Below are 18,074 nucleotides of genomic sequence, written 5' to 3' on the forward strand. Positions count from 1 at the left end.
TAATAAATCAAGTTAAACTGTTTAGCTAATGTGAATATTTTTTACCATACACAATGTTTCATAGTCATATAAAATTATAACCTAATCCTAATTTTCATCATCATTCAATTTATGATTTTTGTACACAGTTAGAAACTTTCAAACATCATTAACTTTCCTTATCTTAAATTATTATAAGAAATCAAGACAACAAAAATTATCTAATCTACAAAGTTTAAATATGACTTTTATCAATTTAAAGATTCTAGTTATAGTTAGCAATCAGTCCAAAGTTAGGTTATCTAAGAAAATACATTTCAACAACTCTCACATGCATGTTATAGAGAAAAAAAGGAAAAAAAATGAAGAATGTGAAGAAAATAAATCTTAACCAAAATGAACAAAAGTCTTGAAGTTATATTTCCTCATAACTAGCATGCAAGATGAATTATATGGAGAAAGGTTGATTTGTCGTTGAAAAAAAATAGAAGAATAAAGAATGGCAATATTTAGAGGTGAAGGAATGTTTTTAGTTAGAGAATACAATAATTAATGTTATAAAGCGATTGTGATTAGAGGTAGTAAATTAAGCTTAAATTCGTGAGTCGATTTAGTTTATTATGGGTTCAAGTCGGACTGAGTTGAAAATATACAATTTTTTTTTAAATATGAGTTAATTTTGAAATTGACTCACTTAATTGATGAGTTGAATGGATTCAATATTTGATGTGAGTTAACTTGTAGTTCATCAACAACATTTTTTTTATTGTATTTTTTCATTACTTTTAATTATGTAGGCTAACAATTTAGTATTTCAAAATATTTGAAGATTGTTCAACAATGTTTGCACGGGTTAGATGTCTAATTTATTTTTTTTTGTCAAATTATATAAGTTGAAACTTTGATTCTTCACTTACTATAGTATCACTTTTGAATTGAGGTTAATATTTGATAAGACATGTTAACATTTTAACTGTAGTGTTATAAATAGATGAATCGAGTTCATTTGATCTAATTGTATTACAATAAGTTAATATGACAAAATATGTTTAAGTGAGTCAACTCATCAACTCATGAATCAACTTGGGTTATATTAACTCACTAAAAAGTAAATCGAGTTAAGTTAACTCATTTTTAGCCCAACTAACCTGTGAGTTAAGTTGACTCACTTTGACATTTCTATGTAATAGTCCATTCATTTATTAAACTAACACTTTCATCATATTATTTATTTCAAATTGAATAATCTATTTTATTTGATCTCCATATCTAATACACACAACTAAGTGTCCACACTAACTATTTAGGATATTATTCTCAAGTAAAACATACAACTAATGCAATTTCATAAATACTTTAAAAATAAATTAAATAAGTTAAATTTAAATAAAAATATGTATTATTGTCTAATTACTCCTTTTTAAGTAAGTTACACAATTATTTTATTAAAAAAAAATTCTTACCATTTTAATTTAGTCCGATTGCAAAGTTTAGACCATTTTGATTGGTATGCAAGGTCTAGACTAAAAAGTTTCTAACTTTTTATAGTCTTGCTGCGATGATTAAAAAATATTACTACGTTAATTACTTGAGTAAAAAAACATATTCAAATAAATAAATCTTAATTTTAATATTTTTAATAGCATCAATTTTGAAGAGACAAAATACCAAATTGAATGAAAATTTTAAAAACTTGTTAATCTATATAGTAGATGATTGTTTGCATTTTTTTAAACTTCATGAATATTTAATTCATTTAAAGGTATTAAATATATTTTTTAAGTTAGTACTATATGATAAATAATTTCCACATAAATATTTTGTTGGATAACAGTTGTGATTTAATAATAAGAAATAGTTGGACAGAACACACAGGTACAAGTCCACGTGCAACTTGTCGAATGCTCTATCTCTCTGTTAATCGTTACGTCCACAAATAACAAATATCACCGTTACAATTTCTAATTTATAGTTTCTGATGAATTTTTAAAATTAACACTTTTATTTTTACTTCGGAAAAATTAATATTCATCATGCATGTATATAGGAGCTTTAAACAAGATTTTTATAATATTTTATTCATAAATATAAATTTAAAATTTTGCTAAAAAATCTGGAATGCATGATTTATGGGAGATTTTACTTTGTTTTAGGTTAATCTAACTCAAATTACACTGTCAAAGGGTTAAGGAGAAAATATACCAACTAAATAATGAATACAGTTATTTTCGAGTTTCAGTTTATATATAATAGTACACTATAAAAAATTTAAAATAGAAATTAATTTTATAGATAAAAGAATAATTAATATATTAACTAAATTAAAAATTATTTTATAAATAAAAAAATTATTAGCATCTAAATTGTTTTTTATTATTAATAAAAAATTATAAAATATTTTTAAATTAATATCAATTTTTATAAAGTAATTTTTAAATTAATATATAACCAATAGTTAATGAGATTTTATCTATTAATTACTTATATTTTAATTTAGTCTCTATATATTAATTTTTTAGAAACTAATTTATAATTTAAAATATTAGTTACACAAATTTTATTAACTAATTTAAATATTAATTTAAAAGTTATTTTATAAAATTTTATTAATAGAAAAAATCATTTTAAATATCAATAATTTTTTAATTTATAAAATATTTTTTAATTTAATCTTTTCATTAGTATAATAGGTTTCCATTTTGTCTGTTCTTATAATTATTTATGAATAGGTATAGTTTATCTATGTATCATTTATGTATAGTCTATCTATGTATCATTTTCGTTAACACATGAACTTTGGTCTAGTTCTCCGTATTTTTGTATTTTCTTTTTTTTAATAATAATTTTTTCATGTGATGACAAATTATTGTTGTTACTTGAGGTGTCAGCCTAGTGATGTCTAATATGAAAACTTTTATTTTAAATTTATTTTATAATTTAAGTAATATAATAATTAATTATTTTAATCTATAAAATTAATTTCTATTTTAAATTTTTATTGAATTAATTAATATACTATAACTTGATTTCCCAAAAATAAAATATTGACTGTACCTTTTACAAAATGTTCTTCCTATAAATTAACCTAACTCTTAAATAAAGCAAATAAGAAACATTGTTTACATTTTCAAAATATTAGTAATATTAAAAGGCATTTAATATTTTATTCAATATTTTCTTGAGTTAGTATATAAAAAGATGCAAAAAACTATAAAATGATTACCCAGTCTTTTATTTCCCAAATACAATTATGCAAAATGCATGCACACCTTGTTTTGGAGTTTTTTCCTTTTTCCAATGTTTAAGAAAAAATGGGTAAATGCAATGAATTTAATCTCACAATTGCCCAGAAAAAGTGTTGGATATGATTATATGGGGAATGGAAATTTGGAATAGTCATAGCCATTGGCGGTTCATGTAAAAGACACAAACAACAAAGAAAAACCAAAAATGTTACTTTCATAACCAAATATTAAGCAAAAATATTATTTTAATACTTGAAAATATTTAAAATTATGATGTCATATAATATTTTATTTTAATTAAAAATTATTTTTTCTTCAATTATAATTTAATATAAGATTACCAATATATCACACTCTTATATTACTTCAATTTTAACATTGCATAAATATATTATTTTTATTAAATATTGAAGGGAGAATTTGTTGTATATAATAATCTTACATGATTAGATTAAGATGTTGTAATTTATGTACTAAGTAAACTACATTAACTGTGTTTGAGATTTTGTGAGATTATATGAGTTTTTATTTATTTTTATGTATTTACAGTAATCTCTTATGTAAAGATTTATGTAGTAATGTTTTTTAGAAATATAAGTGGTAGGATTTTTTTTTAAAGAATTAGGAGGTGTAAAAATTAGACAATATTTATGTAATATTAGAAAATTTCAGAGGTGATTAATGTATTTTGTAGTTTGCAAAATATTAATAATATTAATATTTATTTACTATAAGAAGGATTAGTTTTAATAATTAAAAATATGGTAGGAAGATTCAGATTTTTTTTAAAGAAAAGATGGAAGAAAAAGAAGAAAAGGTATATGGAAATTGAGGAAGTGTAGGTCCTACAAAGTAAATAATGAAAGTTATATTAGAGGAGGAATCACTGAGTTTCCAACGTGGAAGTGCAGAAGAAGCAGAGAGAAAGAGAAGAAGAAGAGAGGAAGAAAAAGGGGAAACACAAAGAAAAAGACAAAAGAAAAAGAGGAAGATCGATCGAGATCTCCCTTGCGTTCCTCACAGTTGATGAAATTGTAGAGGAGAACGAGAGAAACTCAACGGTATCACAAGTTTCAGGTTTCAGCACATCCAATTTTTTCGGATTGGAGGTGGAAGAAGATCGAAGTGGTGAGGGATTTAGATATTAAACTTTAATTTATTGCTGTTTCTATTCATTTGTGGAGTTGGATTCGCTGAATTGCTTCTGTATGTTTGGTTTTGGTAAACTAGGGTTTTGAAAGGGAATCGTGTTTCTTGCGGAGTTTTCTGTGATAAATAAGCTGTTGGATCGAGTTGTGTAGTTTTTCAAATAGAGGGGTTGAGAGGATTGAGAAATTTCAAGACTTGTGAAAGTTTAAAGATTTTTACTGACAAAGTGTTTGGCAGAAGTTCAGCCTTCAATTCATGCCATAAACTGTGGTTTAAGCGTGGATTTTGAAACAAGATTTAATTTGTCTTTAAATTTCAAGAATGAGATCTATGATGCTTGGTTTGAAGTTGAAATAATTTCTTTTAAAAAAATTTATGCTTTAGATGCTGAAAGGGGATACTTTGTTTGAAATTTTTTTAATGAACTATGTAACCGGATAATTTCATTAGCATACAACAAAATTCAAAGCAAATTTGACAACATGATTATCTGCTATAAGTTTTGGAGTCAACCTATTTTAAAAGAGAATAATTAAGTTGTACAGATGATTTTGAAAGCTTTTTAATGAAGTATCTAACCGGAAAATTTCATTAGCATGCAACAAAATTCATAATAAATTTGAGAACATGATTATCTGCTGTAAGTTTTGATGAGTCAGCCGATTTTAAAAGAGAATAACATAAGCTTTACAAATGATTTTGAAGTGGAAACAACTTTAATTGGAAGCTTACATACAGTTGTTTGACCCTGAAAATTTTCAAAATGTGTTGATAACTATAGAATTCCCTCTAATTGTAATTTCTTGAACTTAACTTTTTGGTTCAGTATTTTGATAAAACCATGTCTAATGTGATTGCTCATAAATAACATGAGTTTGGAAAATTGGTTTTTGAATGAATCAGAGGGATTTTTAAGACATTTAGTCTATTGAGTTTTGAAATTCTTCAACCACGGGGATTCCTCCTGGTGCATAAAATGCAGACACTAGTCTTGCCGAATTCTCATGTAGATCAATCTACTTTGAAGGATCATAACTTTAGTAAAGGAACTCCAATTTGTGTGATCCTGAGCTTGTTGGAAAGCTTAGAAAATCTAGCTTCTTGTGGTAGAATCTCAAACATGATCCATTTTGATTCAGTTCCACAATAGGAGCGGAGTAGTTTAGTAAGGGTTCCAATTTATTGCTATATTTTACGTCATAGGATATGTTGACTCGTATATTTTAAAATTTGCATGCTGTAGTCTATGATATATAAAAAAATGTGTTTTATTCAATATGTATTGAGAATACTGCACTGGCACAAAGTTTTTGTGCTGTAGTAACAAAGTGTCAAAGTGAACAGATATGGTATGAAGTTGTTGAGATGTGATACCTTACATCACTTGTTATTGTCCAGGATTTGTTTGAATGCAGTTTTTCACGGGGTGTATGTTAGAACAGCGGCTTTTGCTGAAACAGAGACAATAAAAATGACATAATCTGCCTTACCATAGTATTTTTATGTAAGCCACTGGGTGAACAGATCCTTTTGAGAAAACTATTGGGTGAATGGATCCCTGACATTATTCTAAAATACAGGGTTAACGGACCCTAGATTGTGATAAGCATGTTGAGTTGAGCTTGCCAATTTATTACTTGCTCAGTTGTTAATCTCTTGCTTATTATGGTATATATAATTATGCATGCGATGGTGGTATTATTGATGCTTTGAATTTTGCATAGTTATAACGAGAATTGAGGACATAGCTATTTTATTTCGAAATTTTTTATAATAATGAGTTTATGAGAAAATGATAGGAAAATGTATAATTATTTGAATGCTTACATGTATGTGGGTATTTTGGGCTGACCTCGCTGTGTCTTAGTAGACTCCTTTTCTATTAGGGATGTGAAGAATGTTTTATCATTCCAATTTTATTTTATAAAGATTATAATAGTTTTTTCAACCCTTTTGTTATAAATTGCTATAGAATTTGATATGATTGATTTTGTTTTGAAAACTTAATGTCACGAAGAAGGTTATTATCAACCTTGGGAAAGTCTCTCGTAAAATGGGTGGAAATAAGGTTTGGATTTACTCTAATCTTGTCTAGTCATGGACACTGGCATTCAAGCAACAACTTACACTGGTGCATATGTTTTTAAGGTCTTGTGTGCATAACTTATATATTTTTTGTAAACCAAGTCCTGCCATGGAGTCTTCTTAATGATAACTATTGTACTTTCAAAATTTACATGATGTTTTGGAATGAAATTTGTTTGTCGAATTATTATGAATATGAATGCCAGGTGTATTGTCTTTTAGGTTCTGTTGTTTTACACATGGATGACTGTTTGCTGATCAAAATTTTTTCACTGATGTCTTATGTATTTGACATGAGTTTTTCCAGTACATGTATTGATGTCCAATTCAGTTTTGCTCATGTTGATGCTACCTGTATGTAGGATTCTAGTTGGTTCAGTTATTCTTCTGGGTGTTAAAGTCTGTGTATTCACAAAGTATTGACAGTTCAAGATGCCAAAGGAGAGAAGGGCTAGGTCTTTGTCACATGAAAGTAGCAGAGCATCACCTTACCCAAGCAGCTCTAGTCGTGTTGGAAGATCTGCTCTTAGAGAGTCAGAGGAAAACGCTAAAGAATGGGAAGAAGCTAGATGCCCAGTGTGCATGGAACACCCTCACAATGCTGTTCTCCTCATATGTTCATCCCATGAGAAAGGATGCCGCCCTTACATGTGCAACACCAGCTATCGCCACTCAAACTGTCTTGATCAGTTCCGCAAGTCATTTGCTGAGACCACATCAACCATTTCTCAAGTAGAAAGTCAAATTTCTAACACTGTCGATAGTATAATTGATGTGCCAGAAGACAGAAATGAGGAGGGGACTGTCCAAAGTGGAAGTGGAATTGATGTACCGGAAGACATAAATGAGGTGACTGTCCAAACTAGAATTGATGTGCCTGAAGACAGAAGTGAGGGTTTGGTTACAATGCAAGCCTTATCCTGTGAGAATGAGGCAAAGTCAAAGTTAGTATGCCCTCTATGTAGGGGCCAAATAAAAGAGTGGAAAGTAGTGGAGGCGGCTCGACATTTTATGAATGAAAAATCAAGGAGCTGTTCTTGTGAGACTTGCAACTTCAGTGGCACATACCCAGATCTTAGAAAGCATGCAAGACTTGAACATCCTCTTGAGCGCCCATCCGCAGTAGACCCAGAGCGTCAGCGCACCTGGAGGAGGTTGGAGCGCCAGAGGGATCTTGGGGATCTCCTTAGCACACTTCAAACTTCATTTGGGGTTGATGATCCCATAGATGATGGTGGTCTGCTAGCTGTGTTTTTCCTCATTCTTCAACCTGCTTCTGTGTCCAGGGGTACCACACTCCAGATGCGAATAAGGAGACCCGCCACACTCTGGGGGGAAAATTATGATGGACAATCTGGATCTGATGATGCAAACGAATCTTCAGATGGAGGCTCTGATAATAGACCTCATCGTGGTGGTCGGGGACAGCGGACACCTCCGCCGTGACTTACAAATTATTGATGATCCTGGCTTGCTCTTCTCTCACCCTTTTCTGCCTTCTGCAGATGCTCATGAATACACGTCGGTTATTAATTGTTTCAGTATATTTAATATTTCTGCCATCCTTCCCAGGGATTCTGAACGATTGAGCTTGAAATAAAATTTACCGTTGTGCCATAGCCTTTCTTTATTAGCTCATCTTGCTTCTTTCTTCTTGCTTCTTGCTACATGCAAGGTAAAAAAAGAAGAGCAAAACATATTGTGAGGTGTGATGTGGAACCTGGCTTTTAAGTTTGAGCAGGAACAAGTTTGTTTAGTTCAATGACTGGGCTAGCTGGAGTATCAGAAGAGAATATCAGTGAGTATTTTTTTTTTACTGAATCATGAAAGATTTATGATGAATGATTTTTGGGTATAAATTAAAAGAGCAATTGATATTAAGAGTCGAATTTTTGTACTCGTGGTACTTTGTTCTAACTTCATTCTGTATGAAGCCAATGTAATCGTCGAAATGAATTATTTGTATAAAATAGATTAAGTTTATAAATTTCATATAAATGAAAGATTAGTTGATATTTTATCAGATTTTACTTTGATGGATAATATATTCTTTAAAATATACGTAAATGACTAATTTATGTAAAATATGCACAACTACAAAGATAATATATCTACTCCTCAAATAATTGAATTAATTCATATATTTATAACATGTTCCTAAGTGCTGAATAAGTTGATTTCGTATATTTTTTTAAGAAAAGAAATTATCAGTGATATAAACGTAAAAGCTTAAAACATGTTGGGAATTATTTTTATCAATAAACTAGGAATGTTGTTTATATAATTTTGATGTTTAATAGTCTGGAGATGGCTATAGGGGGAACAACCTCAATTAGAACAAAAAAAAAAAAACTCAGTTATTTCGGAAGCAAAAGGTAACATTGTGTGGCAAACAAAAAATAAGGTGGAACTGGAATCAAAGGTGGTTGCAACAGTAACAGTGAAATCGTGTTTTTACTAAATGAGTCCATGGACATGTGCATGAACATGGACGTATATTGTGTGAATGTCATTTCTTTTTCCATGCAATGGAATGAGTGTGTTTTCCTCTTTTGGTGATTTCATTATTATACCTGCCCTCCATAATTTAGGGTGGTGCCAAATGGGTGTGGCATTTGACAACACCTTTAAATATATTTTCTGAGTGAAACTTTTCTGTGTGAAGGGAAGGAGAGAGACCAGTATAACATTTGGTTTCTCAATAATAGTGCTTCATGCGAAGGCATAGAACTTGCCAAATAACACATACAACAACTTACTAGTTTGTAATTGATAAAATGAATTTGGAGACATATTTTAGTAAGGCAACACAATCCTATCCAACATCTTTTTTTCACAATATTCTTTAAAGTGTAAACTCCTTCATCTCTAGTTTGACTTCTATATTTTGCAACCATATTCACATTTAACTTTTCCAATCCAATTCATTGTGTTTAGGAAAGGAAAAAAATTTATATTCATAAACTAAAATGTGTATGCACAAGTTAAAAAAAGTTAGAAAAATGATATGAAATAAATTAACTTATACATAATAAAACAAATTTTAAATAACGAAAAAGCTACTTTTTCTCGATTGAGAAATGTATTCAAAATAGACCCTCAGTCTTACGCAAGGCTACTCCATGTATTCCAAAGTGTATATTATATATGAAAGGAGTTCAGCTATTGCACAAATAGGTATGGCTACGAGCATAACATCACAATCTTATTGTCAAGTGTATGGTGAATGGAAATTTGGAGTAATCTAGATTTGGTGCTTTGTATTACAAGATTCCAACAACATGGCACAGACTGCGTAGAGGATAATGGAGATACAAATATTTAGTGCATGTATTTTGAAGGTCTTGGGAGTGAGTCTTCTTTCAGGAATGTGATACTAATTGCAGAACAATGTATCGCGCGTGGCATTTCCAGTTGTTGGGTTCACTCTGTTACCAGAAACAACTTCGTTACAGATGAAGCATATTTTGACAATAAAACAATCTTAATTTATAGATATAATCTTACCCATCAGCAACTTTGCAGAGGTATTCACGTTGATCTTCTCTTAGTGGTACATCCGTGAAGTCTGATTCCAGCCAAGACACAAACCATCGAATGAAGATGTAAATATTTGTTATTATGGTGTCATCATATCTTAACAAAGTTTATTTACGCTCTTAGCATTATATATAGGTTCAGTTATTACATCAGTTCAAACATATCATAAGTTTCCATGATTACTTCTAAGCATACAGAAACCAACTTATGCAGGTGCACTGTACTACTAATTTCTACACTAACGACTAAACTATACTCTCACATCTGAACTGCATGTTGAGTATGCCAAAAATTTCCAGAAGATATACTACTGATGGACATATTTCATAAAAATAAATACAAAACTAAAACAAGAAAGGGGAGATCATGAAAAATGGAAGCACAGTGCCATTGTCAAGGAGAAGAGAACTTGTCTTTGTGAAGTTTATAATAGACATATTCAGGGTTAGCAGACAAACTAGCTTCCCATTGTTTTTACTACCTTATATGTTCTCTTCTTTCTAGGTTGATTGAAACCCAACACCAATTGTATCATGTATGTCAATAATATACATTCTTTAATTAATTAAGTGGGTAGATTTGGAACTATAGATTAGTAAACTAATCACCAGGCAATACCAATGTAGGACTTCCAATGAATTGAAAGCTATTATCAGAAGTACACTCTTTCACAATCATATTTCCCTTAAAGTCCAATAGTAGCACATTATAGTTTCACTACATACCAGCGCCTGTGATATTGGATCCCTTAAAAGATGTATTTCCTGTTGCAAGTGCACCTTCCAAGTTAGCATTGCTTAAGTTTGCCTGCAGAAAGTGGTCATTCACGCAGAAGACAACCAAAAAGAAATTCGTTAATTACAGTGGACTGGGGGCACATTTTCAACTTAGACTGAAAGAAAGTTTGAAGTTGTTAATGATACATCGTGATATTTTATGTTAACTTGATTGCAACTTCTATGCCATAATAACTGGAAGTGAATTCTTCAAAGAGCAAAAGTGCATTCCGCTAAGTATTCTACAAAAATGAGTTGTTAGAAGAGTCGAGGTTCTTTAGTTGTGATTTCTTTTAGAACATGTTCATCTGCATTCACAATTATATCCCTCATATTTTCATTTGGTCATTTGGTATCGAGTTTTGTCTGTATCTATTTGAAACATTTATAATTTATCTTCAAATAATTTAACAAAAGGACAGTATGAGGAAACATGTAATCATATGTTGAGAAATTTGAGGATTAATTATCTCCCCTCTTGTATAACCCCACTCACACAATTTCCCTATTTTTGGTTGATACGAGTACAATACACAACACAACAAACAAAGGGCATATCAACACGGAGTAAGAATCTCAAGATGGTCTTGGACAAAGGATTAGATATTAAATTCCCATTAGATTCTAGCTTAGTGAAATCACCCTAATAATACTGGAGCACAATTACCTTCGTCACATTAGCCAGGGAAAAATCTGCATTTCGAAGATCAGCATCCGAAAGATCAGCACCTGAAAAAGACAGCAGATGGGGAGAGAATGAATGTGAATTTTAAACAGGATTCGAAATGTTTACATTACATTCATTATTATAACATTAGTGTTGGACAAACCTGTTAAATCAGCATCAAAGAAGCTAGCACCTATTAACTTTGCACCTTTAAAATTGGTTTGTCTCAGTATTGACTGTAACAGGCAATGTTAGTTAACTTGTTAATTTTTTTCATCAAAAGCACACATTTGAATGATTCCAGCATCAAATTTCAAATCAATTTAGTTTTAAACAGGGTTTCGTGAGAAAATTATATATGCACTTGCAGTGTAAAAAGTTTTCATACTATGATTCAATTAGACATTGTCATCTGGTAAGTTTATCAACTTCATGCAGAAACTACTCAAAGTCAAGCTTATCCTGATTTTTAATTAGTTAACAATGTAAAAATCTTTTGCAGTACAGAAATTAAACTTGAATTTAATTAGAATGTCATACAATAATGGGTTGTTACTTTGGATAAGACTGTTTTATTTTTAATGATTACTTTAAAAGTTAATTTGATTTAAAAAATTACGTTGACAGATAAAATGTATTAAATTAAAACTAAACTCATTTAAAAATTAAAAACAAAGGGGAAAACAGAAAAAAAAAGCTACACCGTTTTGAAGTCTTGTTTGATCAGAGTCTTGCCACTGAAGTCCTTCCCAGTGAGATCTTGTCCCCTTGTCACTTCTTGCCCATATGGCCCTCCACCCTGAATTCACCACACCCATCATTCATCAACTCAAAAAGCCTTTAACTTGAGTAACTGGGGTTGAAATTCTCATCTACAAACTACAAAATGTTGAGTTATTGATTACCCTGAATGCAAGTGCGGGATCAACAAAGATGAAAGAAGCAGAGAGGAGAGCAGCGAGGGTGGCAGCAGACACGGAGCCACCCAATGAAAATGTGAGTTTCTGAGATGGCTGGCGACTTTGCTTTGCGTTGAATCCCTGTGAAATGAAGGCGAGGGAATTACGCAGTTGAAGTAGAATAAGAGAGAAACAGGTAGAGTAGTATACGAACCAGAAGAGGAAGAGGAAGAGGAAGATGAAGAAGAGTGGAAGATTTGAAATTGGAGTTTGAGAGAGAAAGACGTGGCTTAGAAGTGGAACACAAGGAGACGTTGAGAACAAGAGCCATTTCTTGCAGATGCAGCTGTGATAGGTACCATCTCGCATGTGGATAATATTATTTTTCTCCACTCACCTAAACTATTCCAAAATCTCTTTTAATTGTAAAAAACATTTCAATCAACTCACAAAAATTTGAAAAAATAGTTAATTTATTTAATGAGATTATATTATATTTCTTAAGATTATACTTATTGATAAGATGCTTCTAACCTATGAAATTCATACACTTCTCTTAAATAAAGTGTCGATGTCAATACTTGTATCGGACACCGACATTCGTATGACACCTGTATACGTGAAATGTTCAATTAAAAAAGTATTTGTTAGATTTCTGATAATTCTAATACAGTTCTAACACAATTTTAAAAACAATACATTAATTTTCTAAAAATTTAAATTTTATTGTATAAATTGTTATTATGATTATAAAAATAAGAAACAAATCTTTGTGAACCAGTCATGAAAAAACATCTTTTTCCTCAAAAATATAATCTAAAACATATTTGTGCACATAAATCTTTATTGTCAATTTATATAATTCATAATTATATAATATATATATCCGTGTTCCCATATCTTACATTTTAAAGATTTTACGTATTTTCGTGTCTGTATAGGTGTCTATAATTTTTTATGCTCCAGATATTTTCATTAAATATATAAATACTTAGTAAGTTTCACTAGGATAAAGAAAAAAATTATAATAATTACAATCAAAGCCCTTTCATAAACTAAAATATATCACAGACTCAACATATTACTTATAAACATATTTTTACAATACTTATAAAGAACCTCTCAACTAGTAAGGGAAGACTTAATTTATTAATTTAAACCCTAAATTTTTTTAATCTTAAAAATTTTAAAAGAAAAAAAAAATCCATACATAAGTCTTTCAAACTTCTACTTTTGTAAAAAAAAATTATAAGATCATCTTTTTATTTAAAAAATCACTTTCAAAAACTGCATTTATTGTTTAAGCTATATTTTTCCTTAAATATTTAACTATATAATAAAGATCACGGGTGAAGAACGCTCTGTCAACTTCAAGAAAATTTCCATTACGAATTTCCAAACGCGCTTCTAGAATAAAAAACAGAGGAAAATGGCAGAGCCAGAAATCAGCAACAGTAAGAGAGGAGGAAGATGGTCTCTCAGTGGAATGACGGCTCTTGTCACCGGCGGCACCCGTGGGATCGGGTTGGTTTTCATCTCAACGCACCTTCTCTTTTATGATTCTTCATTTCGCTTTTGCTTTCTTCTGATAATTCGTTTGTTTCAAACTGTTTTAGGCACGCCATAGTGAGTGACTTGGCCGCGTTTGGCGCGGCTGTGCACACTTGTTCGAGGACCCAAACAGAGCTCAACAAGTGCTTAGAAGAGTGGCAAAATCTGGGATTTAAGGTTACTGGATCGGTGTGTGACGTGTCCTCGCCGCCTCAGAGAGAGAATCTTATTCAGGAAGTAGCATCCACCTTCAATGGCAGGCTTAACATCTATGTAAGCTTGTTCTACTCATAATGTTGAGCTCATGCTTTCGATTATATTGTATTTATAAGTATGTGTACAAGTAGTAAATTGACAAGAAAAGAAAGTCAAGAAGATAAAGAATGATTTCGGGTTGCAGAGATTCAAGATAGAAGTCATCTTGATTCAATAAGGTTGTGTTGATGCTTTGAAGGGTGAGACGAACGTACCAACGTCTATGACTCAAGAGGAGAAGACTAATAAGGTTGTGCCAATCAAGAGAGCAAGGAGCGCCAAAATCCTGTGTCTTGGTGATAAGGTACTGAGATAAGTCACGCAGAAGATTGTTGTCGACGTAGGTGAAGCTTGAGTCATTATATATGACCAAGTTGTTGCCACACATGAAGCAACAATTGTATTCGTTCAAAATGACTGAATTAAGAATGATGGTGGAACAACTAAGATTTCAACAAGATATTGGACGACTTGGGAGAATATTGAGGGGAATTTGGGGGATGAGGATTAGGATTTAGTTATGCTTTGACAGTAGCTTAATGATGTCCACCAACTGTCTATACCTCTTACACGAGAAGGTCCAAACATGCAGAGGTTGACTCCAGTTATCAACTTACGCGTGATAAGGAGGTGAGGATAGTCAAATCTAAATAGAGGTTTTGCATATGTTGACCTTATCAGTTATGCTTTGACAACAACTAAGGAGATAGACGGTTCAAAACCTAAAAGCTTTCAGGAGGCTATAGAAGGTTCAAAAGGTTAGCAGTGGCAAGTTGCCATGGAAGAGGAAATTGAATCTTTGAGGAAGAACCACACGTGGATGCTTGTTGATCTACCAAGAAACCTGAAGGAGGTAGCATCCAAGTGGGTGTTCAAGAAGAAGGGGGGAATACCAAGTATGGAGAGATTCAAGGCTAGACTAGTGGTGAAAGGTTATACATAAGTGGAGGGAGTCAATTATAATGAGATATCCTTACCTGTGGTAAAGCATTGTTTCATAAGGATTTTAATGTCTATTGTTAACTGGTACAATTTGGTGTTAGAACAGTTAGACAGTAAGACAACGTTTTTGCATGGTATTCTGGAGGAAACTGTTTATATGTAACAATCTGAGGGGTTTGTTCAAGAGGGAGAGAAGGTCTGTTTCTTGGAAAAATCTTTGTATGGCTTGAAATAGAGTCCAAGGCAATGTACAAGACATTTGAGGTCTTTCTAAGGCAAACAGGTTCCAGAGCTGCAGCTATGATATCTGTGTATACATCCTCAAAAAAGAAAAGAATTTGTAGTGTTTTTACTCTTATATTGTGGATGATATTCTTATTGCCAGCCAATATAAAGATGAATTAGAAGAGATCAAAAGAAAATTAAGTTCAAAGTTTGAAATGAAGGATCTTGGTCCCGCAAGGCATCTACTAGGGATGGACATGCAGACGGACCAGACGGTTGGGATATTGCATTTGCCTCAGCAAGGGTACTTGCAAAAGGTGGTTGAGAGGTTTATGACGCATGAATCTAAACCTATGGGGAAGCCTTTGAACATCATATGAAGAAGAAAAGTATGCTCTGTATGCTAAGTTCCAAGTACTGAGGAGGAAAAGATGAAGAAGAAGACTACCCGTATGCTAATGTAGTTGGTAGCATCATGTATAGTATGGTCTGTAGTAGGTCGGATCTGCCTCATGTTGGTAGTGTTGTTAGTAGGTAATAGATCCTGAATTATCTTCTGCTACTCCTTCTATATAGAGTTTTTGTGAACTTTGTCAAGATACTAAAATAGTGAGAGTTCTCTGCATATAGATCTTTTTCTTGCTTTGTTAGTGTTGAGAACCCAACAATATTGTTTATAGTCAGGTATGTTTTATTCAGTAGACTTTAACAATACCTACAAATGCTCCCAATTTGAGATCATAAACTTCCATTACTTGTTAATGATTCACTTTCAAAGTAGTCTCCCTCCATTTAATTTACTTCTCCTTAATCAGACATATGCATGACTTTTGCTTTATTTTAGGTGAACAACGTTGGAATAAACTTTAGAAAGCCAACAATTGAGTACAGTACTGACGAATACTCACAGCTGATGGCAGTTAATTTAGACTCCTCATTCCATCTGTGCCAACTTGCATATCCTCTTCTGAAAGCATCTGGAAAGGGAAGCATTGTGTTCATTTCGTCGGTTGCTGGTGTGGTCAGCTTGGGTACTGGAGCTGTCTATGCAGCAAGTAAAGGTGAGTGCCATCATCAAGTCTTTTCTTTCATGAGCAACTTATCATTAAAATTTTATCCCAAACAAAGAAATATACTTATACTTTTGCTCCACTGATTTTTCTTTTTCAGCCGCAATTAATCAGCTTACAAAAAATCTGGCATGTGAATGGGCAAAAGACAACATAAGGAGCAACTGTGTTGTACCGTGGGCTACTAGAACCTCGCTTGTAGAACATGTAGTTTACTTGATCCCATTTTTTTTATTTCTTTTGGCTGTTCTCCTCTCTACCAAAGCCTTAAAACAATATTAATATGCAGACTCGACATTAGCAAACCATCCAAGTCCTGCAAGATTGGGAAAATGTTTGTCAAGTACTGAACTAAGTTTACCACTTTCAGAACCATAAAAAAGTGGACATGTTAATTGACATTCACTATAAGCTTCACCAAATAATTGCATGTCATATACTATTGACTCCCATTATCATAAAACCAACATAGTGAACCCTTTCCAATCTATAAGGTCTGCTTGTGGATTGATGGATAAATGAATTACTCTGGCTATCAAGTATTTCCTGTTGTGTCTGACATGAAGCTAACACTTGTGTATTTGATTGTGTTTAATTTTTCTATTTCATAAAATTCCTGACTTACTAAGTACTGCTAGCTAGGCATTCATTAAGGTAGATTTTGAAGTTGATAATATTACAGAGCCAATCTATATCCTAGCAGAACTTTTGTTAGTTTTTCTGCTTGGAAATTTTATGTTTATTATATTCAGATAATGGACTAATGCATCATCAAGAAAATCGTTTTATTCATTGTTTTGGCAATTGAAGTTTGAACCAGAGGTAGAGTGTGGCAGATATTTTGAAAATAGAACACAACCAGGCATGAAGTTAAACAGTAATACTTTTTTATTGCACTAAAAGAAATAGAATGTGAAAGTGTTGAAATGAGTATATTACTACTGGTGTTTATCTTTGTTAGATGATGTTGGCAATGTGTTTGATCTAACTTGATTTTTTTCTTTTTGGTAGTTGTTGAAAGACCTAAAGTTTGTGGATGAAATTTTGTCCCGTACTCCAATTAAGCGTATAGCAGAACCTGAAGAAGTGTCTTCCTTGGTGACTTTCCTTTGCTTGCCTGGTGCTTCTTACATCACTGGACAAGTTATATGTGTTGATGGAGGATTAACAGTAAATGGATTTCAACCCAGCATAAGAATTACCTGAAAACACTATTTGGAACAAATGATTCTCATTTGATCACGAATAAGTGTGAGAAGTGATGTGCAGTTTGGTTTTCTCTCCCTTCTAGTTGCATACCAGAATACATGGTCTTGTTCAATTCATTAGCAGGGAAATGACACTTTCTTTAAATAGTACTGATATGTTGACAACAATTTTGCATCAGATTCCAACTCAAAAGAGAAATAACTTTTTTGCTGAAATGGAACAATTTTGAAATTGCATTGGTTAAATAAGAGTTGTAAATGGTTGTCTTTCAATATACCGTGTCAAAAGTAGTATTTTCCTTCTTTAAATAGCTTTAATGTCTTCTCCTTTTGGTAATGTATTAGATAATATACACACTGTTTTCTAACCATAAATTATGAGTATGAAAAGTTTAATCATTTTAAAAAATTATAATAAAATGATTGATTGTTAGTTAAACATATAAAGATTAATTTCTACGTAGTAAAGATTTTACACTATTA

General features: G+C 31.6%; 3 protein-coding genes across 4 annotated transcripts; 2 read left to right on the top strand and 1 right to left on the bottom strand.

Annotated features, from left to right (window-relative positions):
• Nucleotides 1–4,089: 4,089 nt before the first annotated feature.
• LOC137815009 (MAP kinase kinase kinase, putative (DUF1644)) lies at nucleotides 4,090–8,077 on the top strand. Its single transcript, XM_068618013.2, has 2 exons — nucleotides 4,090–4,352; nucleotides 6,821–8,077. The coding sequence occupies exon 2, from the start codon at nucleotides 6,891–6,893 to the stop codon at nucleotides 7,902–7,904; it is 1,014 nt and encodes a 337-aa protein (XP_068474114.1). The 5' UTR covers nucleotides 4,090–4,352; nucleotides 6,821–6,890; the 3' UTR covers nucleotides 7,905–8,077.
• A 1,506-nt stretch (nucleotides 8,078–9,583) lies between these two features.
• On the bottom strand, nucleotides 9,584–12,735 carry LOC137815006 (Tetratricopeptide repeat (TPR)-like superfamily protein). The gene is made up of 8 exons (XM_068618008.2): nucleotides 12,555–12,735; nucleotides 12,347–12,481; nucleotides 12,145–12,240; nucleotides 11,605–11,677; nucleotides 11,442–11,503; nucleotides 10,724–10,805; nucleotides 9,966–10,026; nucleotides 9,584–9,886 (listed from the first exon to the last, which is right to left on the bottom strand). The coding sequence occupies exons 1-8, from the start codon at nucleotides 12,669–12,671 to the stop codon at nucleotides 9,835–9,837; spliced, it is 678 nt and encodes a 225-aa protein (XP_068474109.1). The 5' UTR covers nucleotides 12,672–12,735; the 3' UTR covers nucleotides 9,584–9,834.
• Nucleotides 12,736–13,694: 959 nt separating this feature from the next.
• LOC137815008 (tropinone reductase homolog At5g06060) lies at nucleotides 13,695–17,993 on the top strand. Of its 2 annotated transcripts, none has more exons than XM_090294213.1 (5): nucleotides 13,695–13,864; nucleotides 13,957–15,847; nucleotides 16,158–16,374; nucleotides 16,484–16,590; nucleotides 17,395–17,993. In XM_090294213.1, exons 3-5 carry the CDS (start codon nucleotides 16,227–16,229, stop codon nucleotides 17,587–17,589), a joined length of 450 nt encoding a protein of 149 aa, XP_090150339.1. In that variant the 5' UTR covers nucleotides 13,695–13,864; nucleotides 13,957–15,847; nucleotides 16,158–16,226; the 3' UTR covers nucleotides 17,590–17,993. The 2 variants fall into 2 exon arrangements, with proteins under 2 accessions (XP_090150339.1, XP_068474113.1); XM_068618012.2 differs by having other exon boundaries at nucleotides 13,696–13,864; nucleotides 13,957–14,164.
• Nucleotides 17,994–18,074: the final 81 nt, after the last annotated feature.

The sequence above is a fragment of the Phaseolus vulgaris genome, chromosome 1, assembly GCF_051622355.1.
Source record: "Phaseolus vulgaris cultivar YP4 chromosome 1, ASM5162235v1, whole genome shotgun sequence".
NCBI lineage: Eukaryota > Viridiplantae > Streptophyta > Magnoliopsida > Fabales > Fabaceae > Phaseolus > Phaseolus vulgaris.